Source organism: Tinamus guttatus, unplaced genomic scaffold (assembly GCF_059628265.1).
Source record: "Tinamus guttatus ecotype Peru unplaced genomic scaffold, ASM5962826v1 Tinamus_guttatus_pri_ptg000246l, whole genome shotgun sequence".
Lineage (NCBI taxonomy): Eukaryota > Metazoa > Chordata > Aves > Tinamiformes > Tinamidae > Tinamus > Tinamus guttatus.
Genome location: NW_028288780.1, coordinates 1,246,033 through 1,259,941, shown reverse-complemented (window position 1 = coordinate 1,259,941; position 13,909 = coordinate 1,246,033). Strand labels below are relative to the sequence as shown.

The window sequence follows — 13,909 nt, the reverse complement described above, 5'->3', positions numbered from 1 at the left end:
CTGAATCGGGTTTCATTCATGCACAATATATCATCTCAAAACGAGCACACGGAGTAATACATTTTGTATGCTGTATTATGCACAAGTTATGTAAACCTTACAAAATTATTTCACAAGAGGCCATTAAAAGAAGAGTACACTTTTTCTACAAGATGTAGTGTCTTGGTACCTTTTGAGGAGATTTCTGGTATCAGCTCAAAGACAGACCTGTTCAACTTTGCATTTCTCAAAAGGTAACATTAGAAAAGCGGTCAGAGAACAATATATTATGCAAAATTTCCTGGCAAGAACAAACCTGTTAACTGTTATCACCCCTAAAACACTCAGCTTATTCATAGACATTCCAGGAAAATCATCATCAACCATATTTTGCATCACAGGAGGTACTCGTGCCAGAAGCCACAGTGTTTCTGGGAATCCCATTACAGCATACGTATCCTCTGATAGAGCAATAACATTCAGAGCTGACACTGAAAGTAACTTGGAGGGCTTTTTTTCTTGGAGTTAGAAATGGAGCTAGAACACCCAAGGAACTTGCTGAATGCACCTTTCTCTGAAGTTATGCTAATGATTTGCTAAACCTGCTTTATTTGTCTTATAGACAGTAAATCACTGTGAAAGAAGCATAGTGAGACTAGCATTAAACTGCCAAGGCTTAAAGCACACACACTCCTAGAGAATCATAGTTAAATAAATGTTCGGTATACCACAGGTCCATATCCTGCAAGGAGAAATGTACTGGGTCTATCAATGCCAATGAAAGCCCAGAAAGTGAGGAGGATGGTTGGTGATACTGCAGAACATCATTCAGGTTGCAGAGAGCTTCAATGCTAGGCCTGACTGGCACAGCCTGCTTCAGGAAATACTCATTTTTCCCATCCTGTTTGCATTTTCATTTTTAAAGCACAAACACACCACTTCTCCCAGAGAAGATGACACTGTATTTCATTCCCTATGTTCTATGTTTCATAAATGAAGTAGACTTTACTATGAAGATTAATGAGCAGCAGCTGCTAACATTCACCAGAAGTTCATGCAGTCCTAAGTCTGACAGCGAAAACCAAAATCATTTTGAAAAGAAGTAACATCAAAACAAGCTGTTGTGCAGTTTGTGTTTGGCAATGCCTCTACAGGGGCCCCAGTGTGCTCTGATGGTCCAGTTGGCCACAACTGGCTAGCAAAGCATTAAAACCAACTGCTGTCCCTCGTAAGCTTGCTCCATCTCCTGTTCAATCATGGATCCAGAATGTTTAAAGTGTCTTTTCTGTGCTACGTATTGCAGCTGAGAAAAACTGACCCAAAGTTATGATCAAGAAGCAAGAAAAAGCCTAGGAATAGTAGCAGCCAACCTCAGACAGGCAGGTGGGGGACAAAAAACTAAGCCAAATACATTATTGTATCTAATGGGAAGGAAAGTAGAGGCACAGAGAGCAGAGCTTTCCTTCCATGGAAGGACAGCAGAGTCTGGTCAAGGGGAACATAAGTTCAAGAAAAGGAAACGGGTGGTGCCAAGGAATAAAAAGCATGTGTGCAAGGAGCATAGGAGAAAGGGAAGGAGAGGAGAAAGAAAAGGAAGACATGAAATACGAGAGAGTCCCTTCTGGCTAAGAATCTAAACATTTTAGTGCTTGTCTGAATAGAATTCTTTAGCCTTGCTCAACTTCTTTTGCAATTCACCTCTGCATCATGGTGCTGCAGCAGCTCCCTCCACCCTCTCAAAGGGAAGAGGAATGGTCTCTCTATTGGAAATTAATTTGCAATTCTGCTCTCCTGGAGCTACATGGAACTTTTAGAAGCTATTTTATTTTCCTTAATTGTCACATGGCATTTGCCAGTCAGAGTTTTTCAAGCTCTCACAACACAGGAGTTCACAGACCATCCAAGAGTTTTGCTTTAAATATTTTTTTTCCAAAATGACACCAAAATACGTTTATAGAAAAAATGTCTCTTCTTATAAAAATCACATAAATACAGTTTAGTACTTGGGTAAGAGCAACTCACTCATTCCAGGCTCAGTCAGATAGCTGTAGCGCTTACGTAAAGCAAGGGAGACGAAGTTCTGGCGCCGGTCGGCCTTCTCCGTCTGCAACAAAACACACCACTGTTTGGTGCCTTTAGTACCATCACCAGAGCGAGCAGAACTACCATCAAACCTCAGCATCACGGACTACACATCCCCACAAGGAGAACACGTGTCTCCGTTCAGCTCCAGGGTGGCGTTCTGGAGGCCGCCTGGGCAAGCGGCCAGGGAATGGATAGCGCCTGTCTCCATTCCTGCCCCTCCGGCAGCGAATTTCAGGAGCTGGGGAAGGGGGCGAAGCCACTGCAGGAGGTAGAAACCAGCTGCAAGTTATTGCCCTTGTGGAGCGAGGGGAGCAGGGCCTGGCCCAGGGCTCCCCGCTGCTCCCCGCGGCGCGCGCTGCTGCGAGCACCGCGCTTGTACAGCGGGCTGAGCTCAGGGGCAGCCCGTGGCGCCTCGCCACCGAGTCACCCCTTAATCCCTTAGCAAAATGCTTCATACTACCAGAAACGGCATAGTGCTTTTTGTTCTCTGTAAAATAAACCACCTTTGGCTAGAAACAGGAGATCCACACAAAAGACTACAGATGCAACACATGAAACATTCATAGGAGAATTTAGATCAAATATTTCTCCCCACATTAGTTTGTCCCAAAAGCACATACACCACAATGTACATTGGCTTTAAAGTGAATACATTAAGGACAAAAAAAGGCATGGGAGGGATTTTTTTAATAGGCACAAAATGCAAAGATGCAGATTAGAAAGCAGACTACTGTAGTTAACTACTAAATTGCATCGTAAGTTACTGTGTCCAATAGCACAGTTGCTACTGTGATGTCTTAAATATTAAAAGTTCTTCAGATTAAAGCTTACTTCGCTATGTGGCTAAAATACGGTTTGTTTAGAAAGAAAACTACTGAAATAGCTATATAATAAGTCAATAGAAACAAATCATGTGGAGACAAAGTGATGTGGTTGCCATTACTACTTTTTTAACATGTAGGGAGTGTTTTACTTTTATTTTAGTCAGCAGGAGGCTACAGGTATTTATCTGCCACCAGGAAGAAAAGGAATCTCTGCTAGTAGGTAGATGGGATAGATCTTTTATTTGGTTTCTTTTATAAGGTGATCACAATTATTACTACTTCTAATGAATAAAACACGCCCAATTTCCTGACAACTTAATGTTCCAGTTTCCAACAAGCTGCAGATTTTTAATCTCCAAATATCTGATATTTATTAAAAATATATTTATATACACTATTTAGAAATTGCTGTTAGTTATTCCACCTTATCAGAAGAATCCAGCTTATTTTCTGGAGTACAACATGACAGGCCGTAAATCCCTCTCAGAAACACAATTTCCCAAAGCACTGGCAATGTTTTTACACGGGTTAAAACCACACTGCATACACCCTTCTTGATTTTGCCAGAAATAGACTTAGTCTGAATTTTATAATTATATTGTGTTTACAGCAGTTAAAAGTTACAGAGTTAAAAGTCTGGCTACTATTATTCAAGACTTGGTTTAATTTCGTAAAATAAAATTCTGTTTCTCCGCATCTGCGCACTTCTACTGTTTGCAAGAGAATATCAGGTGCCAGAGATATAGTCATCCTTTAGTCACTATTTCAATGCCATAGTTTAAAATACTGTATCTTTTTTTCTGTAACATATCTACTTTTCTTCAGTAAATCTGAAGGAAATAAAAACAGAAGACAGTGTTTATATTACCTCATCATCTTGATCTGACTCTGTTTCCTTTTGGTCCCAAGATGCATTGCAGAGACAAGGAATATTATAACGGACAGCAGGGAAAAGAATATCAGGATATGAAAAGGACCGAGTTGGGAGCACAAAATGCAAGCTGATTTATAAAGCAAAGCAAATCCAAAATGTTAACACAAACACACACAAAAATCTTACATCCAATGCAAATCAACACATGATGTTACTGAAAACATAAACCTATGAGCTGCAGGCTGAAGCATGAGCTGTAAACAGAATCAGAAAAAATATAGGAACTTGACATCACGGTAACGAGGGATTTTAAAAGCGTTCTACAAACAGGAAACCAATAAAACAATTTTAAAAAGCCTTAATCATAATCCAAAGCATTCTCATTACTGGCAACTCACAGGATTTCTTTATCACCAGCAGGAAAAAAAAACCCCAAAACTCGATGAGCGAAAACAAAAACAAACCAACCCTATGGAAGACATTCACGTTTCCTAACAAATACCTTTTTGTGTGCTGGAAGTGTGATATTCAAGTTGCACACGGCTGTTTGTGGCAGTCCTTTTGTAGTCTTTGGTTCTTTCAAAAATGATAAACGACCACAAGGTTCCTGGCTGCTGTCTCTTACCTAGAAAAGACATTATTGTACAGTGGAGTAATACACTCTCCCTCAGAAAACATGGGGTGGTTTCTGGAGAGTTTCTAGGAGTTCCCATCCAAAAGTGGCTTTCAGAGCAAGACCCAGAGCTGGGACCCAGGAAAAGGGAGCTCTTGTAATAGAGCTGGATCAGCCCCATGTTCTCATATCCCCCAACTCCATGAACCACCAAAGGGAGCCAGGCAGCAACACTCCAGTGTGGATGGGGGTGACGTTCCACGCTCACCCTCGTCTCTCCCTGCCAAGTTCTGCACTTGGACTCACCAAAATGCTTACTGCCCAAGCCTCTTTCACCTCAAGCTGTGAAAAGGCAAAGGACAGTGAGTGCCTATTCATGGACATTCAGAGATGGGCATCTGAACACACTTTTCTGTAAGATGTTCTGTCTGTTCAGACGTTTCATCTCTTTTTAGTAGTCCCTGGGAAGCAGTGATCTACTGCTACCATTGAGAGGACAGACTGCAGTTTTGATAAAAGGCTGTGAATCAATATTATAGGTATTCCGGACCCAAATCTGCTAGCAACTTTTTTTTGTGGGTTCATGCAAAGCACCCTGTCCATGTTATTCACCTGTTAAGCAGTGACACTTACATCAGGTTAGTTATAGTGGGATGAAAAAAGGTTAGCAGATTTTACCTTGATAGAGAATGGCAGTCTATTTTCTTTGAAAGCATAAAAATTAAAAACAAGCTGCTGTCCTCCTTTAGTCAAAGGAGCCAGATTTCCGTAGCAATCAACATAAATAGGTTTTCCTTCCAGAACCTATCAAAATAATGAAACAAAAATGAGCAAGACTGCTTTTCATAGTAGATTGAGACACGTAAGTATAGCACAATTTCCCCCAACCTAGTTCTTCCTTCAGTTTAGCATGGGTGAAATTAAATTTTGGTGACAAATCTGAAAATAAAAGTGCATTCCAGAAAGACAGCTGTAAGTGTGGGCACTTTGGAAAGCCTTGAGTGACTTCACTGAAGGAGAAAGAACATGTAGATTCCCCCCAAGACACAATGTCCCAGCCTACCTATTTGCACTGCAGCAGCCTCAGGTGAGAGGGAATCCCAGGTCAGCAGTGCCCGCAGCACGAGCAGGGCCACTCTACAGCAGCAGGCCCAAAACCTGCCCCAGGCTGGCCAGGGTCACCCACTGCCACACACGTCCTCTCACTTCCCTCACCTTGTCCTTTCCTGCCACAGCCTGACCATGAGACTTTGCTTAACTGTGAAATCCTTTTGCAGGACCCCTCTACATTTTGAAAACAGACAGTCCATGTGCACGGAGGAAGATAGACTGTAAGAAAGAGACGTACCTCAATGTCTTTGCTTCTTGCAACTTCTTCAAAGTTCTCTTGTTGCTCCAAAGTTTTGTCCACTTTGTCGTCAGTCATGCAGAAGCAACGCAGATTGGATTCCACAGGGTCATTCATCTTGGCAAATATCACAAACTTTGCCATATAGGGAACACATATTAATTCTCTGTAAAGCTGTGTGGCCAGCCCAACAGTTTCTAGTACCTGATGGCAGTCTGCAAGCCAAAACCTGAACAGGAGAAAGTAAACCATTAAATAAACTTTTCATTAAGCTCAAACATTTCTCAGACCTTCAATTCCATATCCTGTGATCCTTGGCCATTCTGGATTCACACTGCTTCTGCAGACCTCCCAGCGTCAGAGCTGTTGTTTCCTTGCACTGCCAATGGAGCCTCAAGCTTCCAAAAATGACACTATCCGGCACTGAGACATTGATATCTTTATTTGATCCTTTTCACACTGGCATATCCTAAAACTGTTTATTTTAAAGTGAGCTTGACACTAAACCTGGGAAAAGGTGTATTCTTTGTGACCACATGCCACGTGGCATGATGGCTCGCTGTACATTGAATTTACAGGAAATTTAAAACAATCTTCTTGATGGCACATATATACACATACATATCACATCTCCCATGTAGTTTGAAAGTGGGTATGCCCACAGTGAGGTTTTTCTAAGGAATGAATGCTATACTGCTATATTCTCCTCCCAAGACAAGCTTGATGACAAGTCTGATATAATTTAAAAGTATTTCCATTTTTATCTTTGCCACAATATTTCCACCCTGCTCTATTCTTTCAGTGATTCTAAGTACAAAGCTTGTTATAGATGCAAACACTAGGCACATAAGAAACTCTATAAATTTCCTTTGCCAGGATGCACGATTTGCACAGATCCTGCTGAAAGTCTTCAATCAGTAAGACCATCAAGTCCATCACAGAGGAGACTATGAAGAGCATCCACAGTTTGACAGGTCTGCAGACAAACCCTGCAAGTTACTGCAGCCTTCAGAGAAACAGCACTTAGGACTGCTGGGAGCCATGACCCGGGCAGCAAAGGCCAGCACAAAGCTTCATCTGCAAGCCTCGAAGTGTCAGATGCTTATAGAGAGTGACAAAAAGCATCTGGTCCACTACTCCTTCATATCAGCCTTGCGAAAGAACTACAGAAAGCCGAATAAAACCCACGACAACCCCATTTTAGCCCAAGGAAACTACTCACTGGGTGTATTTGGCAACCTCTGTTACCATACCTGGCTGAAACATTGGTTGTGAATGAGACGCAGTCGTTGGTGAACGTCAGCGGAGTGGTGCCCGTGATGTCCTCCCACTGCGCAGGTGAAGTGCCTCCTGCGGAGACACAAAGCACATGTTTCCCCTCAGATGCCCAGCAAACACCCCACATAAGCACATTTCCACTGGAACTCGGTTTGCTTCACAAGTAAGCCAAGAACCTAGATGATAATGTCTGCAAACACCTGAATTACATGCTAAATATTGTCATGTGTTACACACCAGAAAACGGTGTCCATGTAAGCAGGGGCTTATCTACAGTCAACAGCAAAACCTCTCTTGATACCAACTAGGCCAGAATTACTTCTGTAAACTACTTTTATTGACAATAGGGTGTGACAGCCAAGGTTGAAATTCTTCACACTGGCTACATATAAAGCAGTATTCAGTATTTGCTGGCAGGAATTCCTTTATAATGGCGTGAGACCAGATTCAAAGCCCAGGGAAGGGGCATAAGCCATTTGAATGACCTCAGCTGGCTTTGCTCAAGAGAATTGAACTCTATTGGATCTAGCAAATCAATGTTCCCTCACTGAAAAGCAAAGGTTGAACAGCTACGCGAGTGAGTGCAGAGACCTTTGCAAAGAGCATCATTCTGCCTAACCTGTAATGCTACATAGAAGCCGCAGGCTGGGTGTCGTGTCTCCTTTGTAGCCATTGGTTACACCTTCTCCTGACGGAGGCGGCACGGGAATTGTCATGGTTATCGGCTTATGGAATTTCCTCCTTCTTGGCTCCACAGTGACGATGGGACTGAAAGTTGCTTTGTTTCCAAGGATTTTTTTGACAATCTCCTCAGGAACTGGTTGAGCCTGACAACGTAAGGAAAACATTTCAAATTACAGCTTCAAATTGGTTTTAGACTTGCAGGATTTTCTTTCCAAAAAACAATTCCATTTTCATTTTGTTTTTTCCAGATTTTTTTTTCCTAGTACGTCTCCCCCTGTAGTTCTCCAGGGTGATTAGCAGCACAATTCCTGCCTTCGTACTTTTCCCCAACCCACTTAGGATTTCCTAACAGAGTATGTAGCTACATTGTGGTCTCAGCAGCAACAACAGTGCTACACAGATGTGTTTCTTTCACACTAAATAACTCTGGTAGAGGCAGCTGTGTAACAACGATAGCAGAGTTTCCAGTTTCTCAAGATTAACAGTCTTTATATGAATACTGTTAACAGACAAGAAAAGGTTTGGTGCAAATTCCAAGCAATGGAATCTGAACTAGCATCCCTGTTTCACGAATGCATCAGACTTGTCAGGTTAAGTAATTTTAAGTGACAACTAGAAAACCTCAGTGAAAAAGGTCTCTCCTATGAAATATTTCTCCGCTTTCTATGCAGTTTGTCTGAGGTGAGTTTAAGCTATTTGCTCTTCCCAGATTCTACCTAGAGCTAGACACGCTAGCAGTGAACGCCCTACGTAACAACAGATGGATATTGGTCTGTTCTTGGCCCCAGAACAGCCAGCAGGCAGCTGGACACGCTCTGTCCCCACACACGGCCCCATGCCCAGGGCTGTCCAGGCACCAGCTGCTCCTTGGCCCGGGAGCCAGGGTTCACGCGAGGCCGGTGCCGATGGCCTTACCTGGAGGCCCACGCGGATTCTCTTGGTGAGCGCGCCCTCCGGGAAGGACGCCTGGACGCGGGGCACCGTCGTGCTGCTCAGCACCCCTCCTTCGGGGCCAATCTGGTTACTCTCCTGTTTGATCCGTGAAACCACTGCGAAGTACTGGGGGAAATCCTTGGTGACAATCCTGCAGATGCGCTTCTTCTCTAGCTCCTCCACACTGTCCAGCTCTGAGGGAGAGACACAAGGCAAACATGGAGGTATTGCCTGGCCATACCCGACACTCCTGGCAATCGGCGCAAGGATTTTAATACATCTTGAACTGCTCAAGAGGATTTTAAAATTAACTGCTGTTGTCGTCTCCTGCATCTGTTTGACAGCGAGAGACAACAGCCCTGGCCGCACGGGTCCAAGCCCCGACCCTCTGGCACGTGCCGGTCTCTTCACCCGCAGCAAGAGGGTGCAGGACACGGGCTCAGGATGCAGCACGGGAGCTGCCCGAAATCAAGGGATGATCGAACTTCCTTCACATTCTCCTCTATACATGGGCACACATGAGCACCCTGATCTTTGCAAGCGCACCTTCAAGAGACATTTATTTGCAGGCGCTTTGCTCAGGCAGCTCTGCCTTGCAGGAAAGCTCAGCACATCCCCGGCAGCTCACGGGCCGTCCACCTCTGGGCCAAGCGTGAGAGGGAGCTCGGTCAGGGCTGGCAGCAGCCAGGAGGCTGCACCTCCCTCCCCGGCGAGCCGGGCGACGCTGAGCGGGGCTGCGCTGGGGCGGCGCTGCCTGCCGGCACCGCCAGCGGAACCACGGCCGGACCCCGCCGCGGCAACGCGGCCGAGTGTCTACCCGCATCGCGGCAACGACCTCAGACGTACGCGCTGAGGAAATCTCTGTGACAAATCACACATATAACTAACTATGCCACTGGGCGCACATACTAATGAAATCCTCGTGACACAAGCACTGTTCACAAATGAAGGCAATTACACGACTGCCATGTAATTCTCATGCAATTTGCTTGTACTCTGCCTTTCCAGCTACTGACGCTGGGCTTCATTCCAGCACCCCGCAAGCTGCCCCTCTCATTTTGTCCTTTAAAAAGAACAGCACATTCCTAAGGAAAGTTTGCTCCTTGAAACATGACATTTCTACCAGCTGCAGCAGGACAAAGCGGGATGACCAGAAACAGTATCGAGACAACAGACACTTGTAGATTTTTTTTACTTTCCTTGGCTGGTGCACTTTCTTCCTCTGAATACATAAGTAGCAACTAAAGCTCAAAAAGATTAGAATATAAATTTGGTAAAAATGTCAGTTTTCCATTTAAACCATTCAGCAGGTAATTTAGATTAATTGCACAGTGTTGCTGTGGAGCATAGGAAGCTACAGAAGGGGAAATTTTCTTACCGTAACGTCAGCTTCCCTTAGCTTTGACTCAGAGACACTATCTAAAGCCCTCTAATGAATTAGGCATCCTGCCTGCAGCCTCTGGAAGCAACGGCCTGTGCAGGAGACTAAATGGATTCCTAAATTCCCAGGCAGGTATGAGCTTGACTGACAAATCCTATGAGTTCCCTTGTTTGCTGCTAGACACTAAACCTACTTTAAAATACTCACAGAGATGATGGATAATGAAGTTCTTCTGAAGCAGAAAATTACTGTTTTATGTGAGAAGATTTCTAAAATCTTTTGAGACTTTTTGAAACAGGAACTCTCTTTTTGGAGGAATGAGAAGAAGTTTAGAGCAGCAGAGTAACGGCCAAGCATGGAGAGGACTTGGACTCTATATTTAAGGAGATTACACTTGGATGACACATGTGTAGGCTTCCCCAGCAAGCTCCCCTCAGACGAGAACCAGGGAAGGTAAGCAACCCTAAACCACCTCTCTGGCTGCTGTAAGAAATGCCGCGTTAGCATGAGAGATTTGGTGAAACAGGGAAAACTTGTCTTGGGAGACGTCACGTTCCCTGAATGCACAACATGTAGTTTCTATCAGGAGTGATCATCATCACTGCTTTCCTCATTGCCGACACTTCATGCCTATGTAATGCATTTCAATTTAAAACCTCAAGGGTTTTGTTTGTTTTTTTAAACCACAGAGAAATAGGGCCTCATCTTAAAGATGGAGAGCAAAAAGCAGAGAGAGGGTAGGCAGGCAAGTTAGCAGCAGAACTGAGAAGAGACTCCAGGTGCCACTGTCTCCTAGATTTGTGCTCTCATCTCCTTTTCCGGAGTCTCAAACAGCATTTCGCTAGTGCTGGAAAAGCAAATCCACATGCAGTGAGGAGGATGCCAGTGAGGAGGTGATGCCAATGAGATGGATTCTCTTGGGTTTGCAGCACCTCACCCTGGGGACTTGGCGGTGGGACAAGTTGGGACACCAGCGTCCCCACTGCAGGGACCAGCCTCGTTGACTAATTATGAGCAGGGAAGGTGGGACACGCAGGAGACGGTGCTGACACAGCAAACGGTAGGAGGAAGAGAGAGAGCAGTGGGAGGCAAGCAGAAATCGCGGGCAGTGAGGGTGGCTTTAAAAACTGCAAGCATCTAAAGCATCCTACCTGCTCCCATGCCTCTCATCTATAACTAGTGCTCACAATCCATGTACAGCAAGGAGCATCCTCAAGTGACACAACATCCTTTACATCTTCTACAAATTTTTGCATAGTCTCTTTCCTTTCTTAGAAACGTGGCAAAATCACCGCAGGGTGATTTATGGGGGTACTTTAACTGGCAAGCACAAACCAGGCCACACTCTGGTTTGATCTGCAGACTTAAAGAACAAGTTATGCAAAAACTCCTGCTTCCCATCTGAAACCACACTGTGCAGCTGCAAGCATATTGTAGCCACAAGTATTAGCGTTTCTTGGCTCACTCGCTGCTTTGCACATGTCTTTCCACAGACCTGCTACCCCAGCATGTGCATTCGTGACCACAGCTCGTCTACGGCTACAGAAAGACACCTGTAGAGGCTGCAGGAACATAGCACAAGGGCAAACTGTACCTGAAAGAAGCCCAGATGAACATGGATCATGCACCAAGGACAAGGCAGAGACTCTTCCTCTGGAAAGGATATTTTAGTTAATTTAAATAAATTTAGCCAGGCTGGGCAGGCAGCTCTCGGCACCTCCCCAGGAGAGCCGACAAAGTGGAGGTCTCCACTTTGCAATGTGCAGATCCATCCATGCTGCACCTTTGGTGACACAAGCTGGAGGGCTTTGGAACAGTATTTTGAGCCCAAAATGTTCCTACAATCGACCTAAGCTCAGTTTGGAAAGCACCAGCAGTGAATACAAATCACTGCTCCTTCCATGCTCTCAAAACTTGCCTTTTCACCAAGGTTGCCCTCCCCAAGCAAGGGCCAAGACTCAAGGCCGGGGCTGTTCACAGACCCCTCTTGGAGCTGCCTTTGCACCTTAATTGTTTTCTTCAACTGGCTTTTGCTTATAGCGAGGGACTTCAATCCAGCTCATAGCCAACAGGCCGTGGCTTCCTCTAAGCTGTTACCCTGAGCAAATGCAAAGCACCCGCTATTTCTCGCGCGCTCAGAAGTGAAGTGTGAGAGCCACGGTGTGTATGAGCAGCAGTACTGAACAGCGCTCGCGGGGAAAGGACGGCGCGGCGCCAAAGGCCGTGCTGAAACTCCGGCTGGGCTGTGCCCGGGCCGTGTCAGCAGGGACCATCTGTCACAGCGTCTTCTGATGAATTACACACAGCTGAGTCCTCTCCTCTTAAGGGACTCTCATGAAAACAGTAATGTCTAAGCACAGCCAGGGGCAGACCTCCAAGAGGGGCAGAGTGACCCCAGGAGGGAGGTTGAGTGCTCCTGGGCAGCGACCTTGAGCAGTAGGAGGCCAGAGCAGTCCGTGGGCCACAGCAGAGGTCCGCGCGTGGGCAAACCTCTGCCGGCTGCTGTTTACAGCTTAGCTTTGGTGTGGAGTGACCCCAATGTGGCCCTGCCACGGCAGCAGAGACGCCCTGACCGCCAGCTGTGATGCCGTCCCCAACCGCTCTGCTCGAGCTGGCATGGCTTCCAGCCCAAACTCACCGCTCAGGTCAGGGCGTTTTCGGGCGACTGCTGTAGCGTTTCTCCTCGCGTTCCCCTTCGCTGGACACGCAATGCAGCGTGTTCCCCAAGCCACACATCCCCAGCACTGCGTCCCCGCAGGCTGCCTCAGCCCGCACGCGCCGGCAGGCCCGCACGAGGGCAAGGCTCGCGGGAGCTTTGATGAAACGTTTACCTTCATCCATGCCATTGAGTATTTCGGTTAAGTCTTCGTGTTTGCTGTCATACTGATGTTCCTTCCACGTTTCACCATTTTCACTTCGAAGTACGATTAATTCTCTTTCCTTTCCTCGCATTGATCCAAAATGTGGGATTTCCACTATGACGGGGCTAGACAAAAAAGAACCATATTATTTTTAATCATATAGCTCCTCACTGCCCTTAGCTTTCCTATGGGCATTCAATTCTTAAGACAACTACAGTCACTTTAAATAATAAGCACTGTTATGGTAAAAATGAATTTAAAATTGCCAAAGCTGCACAATCCTTTATCATTTAAACTATAAGGCTTATGTAGCATAAAAATCTTCAAATACAGCTCATTTTTAGCATAAGCTTTTTGAAACAGCAGTGTACATGAAAAATGGCTACAAATTTTTGGTAATAAGAGTTTTCCCTGCTCATTTATCCTGGGATGTAGGTGATCCAACCTGCCTCCAGCACACACAGCACTGCTGACTTTTAATTGCCATTAGCAAAATCAAAAACAGGATCTGGCTCAAGGGATTTAAAGGGGGAAAGATAGTTCAGAAACAGTCCGGCTATCCCAACGCATGCAACAGCTACTGACTGCAACAGGGACTGTGTGTGCGTTTAGACTTCAGGCTAAATCCTGGCCTTCTAAAAGCTCCCTCTGGCTCTGCGTTCGTGCAGCTTCTGCGCAACCAGACAGGCCGCTTCATCTCTTTCTCCTTCTGCTTCTCATGGGCAAAGTCCCAGCTGCAGCATCCGTACGGGAAGCGTCACTGGGCAAAGCTTAGCTCCTTTCAGAATGGATTTCTCTGCGTTAAGCAACAGCACGACCACACTGATATTAGTAACTGTCAAACATTTCGGGGGAAAGGAAGGGGAACGGGAAGGTGGTTAGATAATACACCTACGTCACCAGACAATGTACCTTACACAGAGGACTTCCAGTGCAGTATTAAACAGTTATTGTGAACGATCAACAGAAACCACCATTCACTTCATGTGCCATTCCTCAACAAAACAGACACTTTTGCCAAACGCTTCACAGGCAGGATATGCAGATTA

General features: G+C 45.4%; 1 protein-coding gene across 24 annotated transcripts in view; it reads right to left on the bottom strand.

Annotated features, from left to right (window-relative positions):
* Positions 1–13,909, bottom strand: part of ANK3 (ankyrin 3) — a 241,995-nt gene that overhangs the window by 22,365 nt on the left and 205,721 nt on the right. For 17 of the 24 annotated variants that reach the window (XM_088526336.1, XM_088526349.1, XM_088526327.1 and 14 more), the window contains 9 exons: positions 12,831–12,985; positions 8,601–8,812; positions 7,621–7,828; positions 6,977–7,073; positions 5,724–5,952; positions 5,054–5,179; positions 4,265–4,387; positions 3,757–3,783; positions 2,002–2,083 (listed from right to left, as the gene is read on the bottom strand). In XM_088526336.1, the coding sequence (XP_088382462.1) occupies positions 2,002–2,083; positions 3,757–3,783; positions 4,265–4,387; positions 5,054–5,179; positions 5,724–5,952; positions 6,977–7,073; positions 7,621–7,828; positions 8,601–8,812; positions 12,831–12,985 (1,259 nt within the window). The remainder of the gene's footprint in view (positions 1–2,001; positions 2,084–3,756; positions 3,784–4,264; positions 4,388–5,053; positions 5,180–5,723; positions 5,953–6,976; positions 7,074–7,620; positions 7,829–8,600; positions 8,813–12,830; positions 12,986–13,909) is intronic. The other 7 variants (XM_088526335.1, XM_088526337.1, XM_088526343.1 and 4 more) reach the window with 1 other exon arrangement.